The 1,791-nt window shown below is 40.4% G+C and overlaps 1 protein-coding gene across 1 annotated transcript; it reads left to right on the top strand.

Annotated features, from left to right (window-relative positions):
• The first annotated feature begins 406 nt into the window (after nucleotides 1-406).
• Nucleotides 407-1,315, top strand: LOC143925256 (taste receptor type 2 member 40-like). The gene has a single exon (XM_077449847.1). It carries the CDS (start codon nucleotides 407-409, stop codon nucleotides 1,313-1,315), a length of 909 nt encoding a protein of 302 aa, XP_077305973.1.
• Nucleotides 1,316-1,791: the final 476 nt, after the last annotated feature.

Consider the following 1,791-nt stretch of genomic DNA (forward strand, 5'->3'; position numbering starts at 1 on the left):
TTGTTTTAAAATAACTCATAAATACAATTACTAAAATAAAAAATGATGATTTGGATATTTAGATATTAGATAATCTCACCAATAGAATGCATCTGTCCCTCATTGATATAGTTATAATAGTCATAATGCTGAGGGTATGTGATGGTTAAGAAGAGACAAGCAGCCTCCAGTCCTGAAGGGGTGAAGTACGATGGTATAATGGAAAATTTTAAGAAATCGTTTGCATGGGTTGCTCCGTGCTTTAGATGTCGGCATTAAAATAAAACTCACCACATTTATGCAAAGTCAATCATGAGACGGATCTCTGAAGACTTTTTCCATAATTCCAACTCTAAATATATCATTCTGTCTGCTATCACTGGACGTGTCCCGTCATCTCTGTCCGGAGATCACACCAAACCTCAACATGATGTCTCTGTACTTCTTATCCATTTTAGTCTCTTCAGTCTTGGGACTCGGCTTGGCAATCCCTTCTAACACTTGTATTGTGATGGGTAACCTGGACATCATCAGAAAGAAAGGGAAGTTGAGTCCCACCGATGTGATCTTTCTGGCTAAGGGAATTGTGAATCTTCTCCTCCAGTGTGTGATGAGTCTACAGGGAATGTTCCTTGTCTTTTCTCAGGAAATCTTTTATATTAGACTAGTATTTGTGTTTATAAATACATCAGGTTACTTCCTAACCTACTACAATTTCTGGTTGACCTTCTGGCTCTCGGCTCATTACTGTACCACCATCACCAATCTCAGCTATGGGTTCTTCATCTGGATAAAGAGAATTGTGTCCAATTTCCTGAGTCACCTTCTATTCCTGACATCACTTGGGGTGTTCATTGTGAGTGTCCCGGGCTTCTGGATTGTTTATGAAAAAAGTCCTCTCCAGTCTTCTAAGAACAGTACAGGAGCCTCTGTTATTGGGTTCCGTAAATTGTTTTCCTATTTTGTGCCTGCAAACTCCCTAGGCGTCATCCTTCCATTCTGCCTTAGTCTTCTGTGCCTGGTCCTCACTTCCTCCTTTCTGCTCAGACACGTCTGGAGGGTGAAGAATAACGACTCTGGATCAACACGTCCAAATCTTCAGGCTCATGTCACTGCACTGAGGACAATCTTCTTCTTACTTCTCATCTTCACATTCTTCTGCATGTCTCGATTGCTTCTGTTTCTTCAAAATTCATCACTGTTAAGAGTCAGTTTGGTCTTACAATTATTATCTCCATCGGTGGAGGCCGCCATCATCTTCCAGGCCAGCAACAAGCTGAGAAGGATCATTCTGAGAAGTTTCTGGAGAAAATGCAGGAGGAACACAGAGACTTAACATGTAGAGGTCCCTTAACCTTAATGTCTAAATATTAACAATAACCTCTTTGAATAGAAATGTGTGTGGTAGGGATCATCTTAGAGTGTCAGATGGAGTGTAAAAGGGTTATATCCCCCAACATGTTTACAATATTTGTGTGAGTGTGTGTTTATGACTGGTCCTGCCTTGTTGGTTCTGTTCCATCTCTTTGGAAATTTACCAGACAATGAGGTGGATTTACGGAAACTGGAGAGTGCAAAATGTGGTGCAGTTCTGCACAGAAACCAGCTTTGTTTTTGTTTTTTTGTCAAAGCTTAGCTAAAGAATTGAAGTTAGAAGCTGATTGGCTGCCCCAGATTTTACACTCTCCAGTTTTAGTAAATCAACCCCACGGTGTTACCGATATTTCTGCTGTTCAAAATCTACAATGTTTCAGTATCTGGAGATCGAGTCTTCATCTAGTGCCTTCATTGTTCAATGTTCTCCTGAAATGT

The sequence above is a fragment of the Lithobates pipiens genome, unplaced genomic scaffold, assembly GCF_037356315.1.
Source record: "Lithobates pipiens isolate NorthernLeopardFrog02 unplaced genomic scaffold, aLitPip1_a1.2 Scaffold_22, whole genome shotgun sequence".
Classification (NCBI taxonomy): domain Eukaryota; kingdom Metazoa; phylum Chordata; class Amphibia; order Anura; family Ranidae; genus Lithobates; species Lithobates pipiens.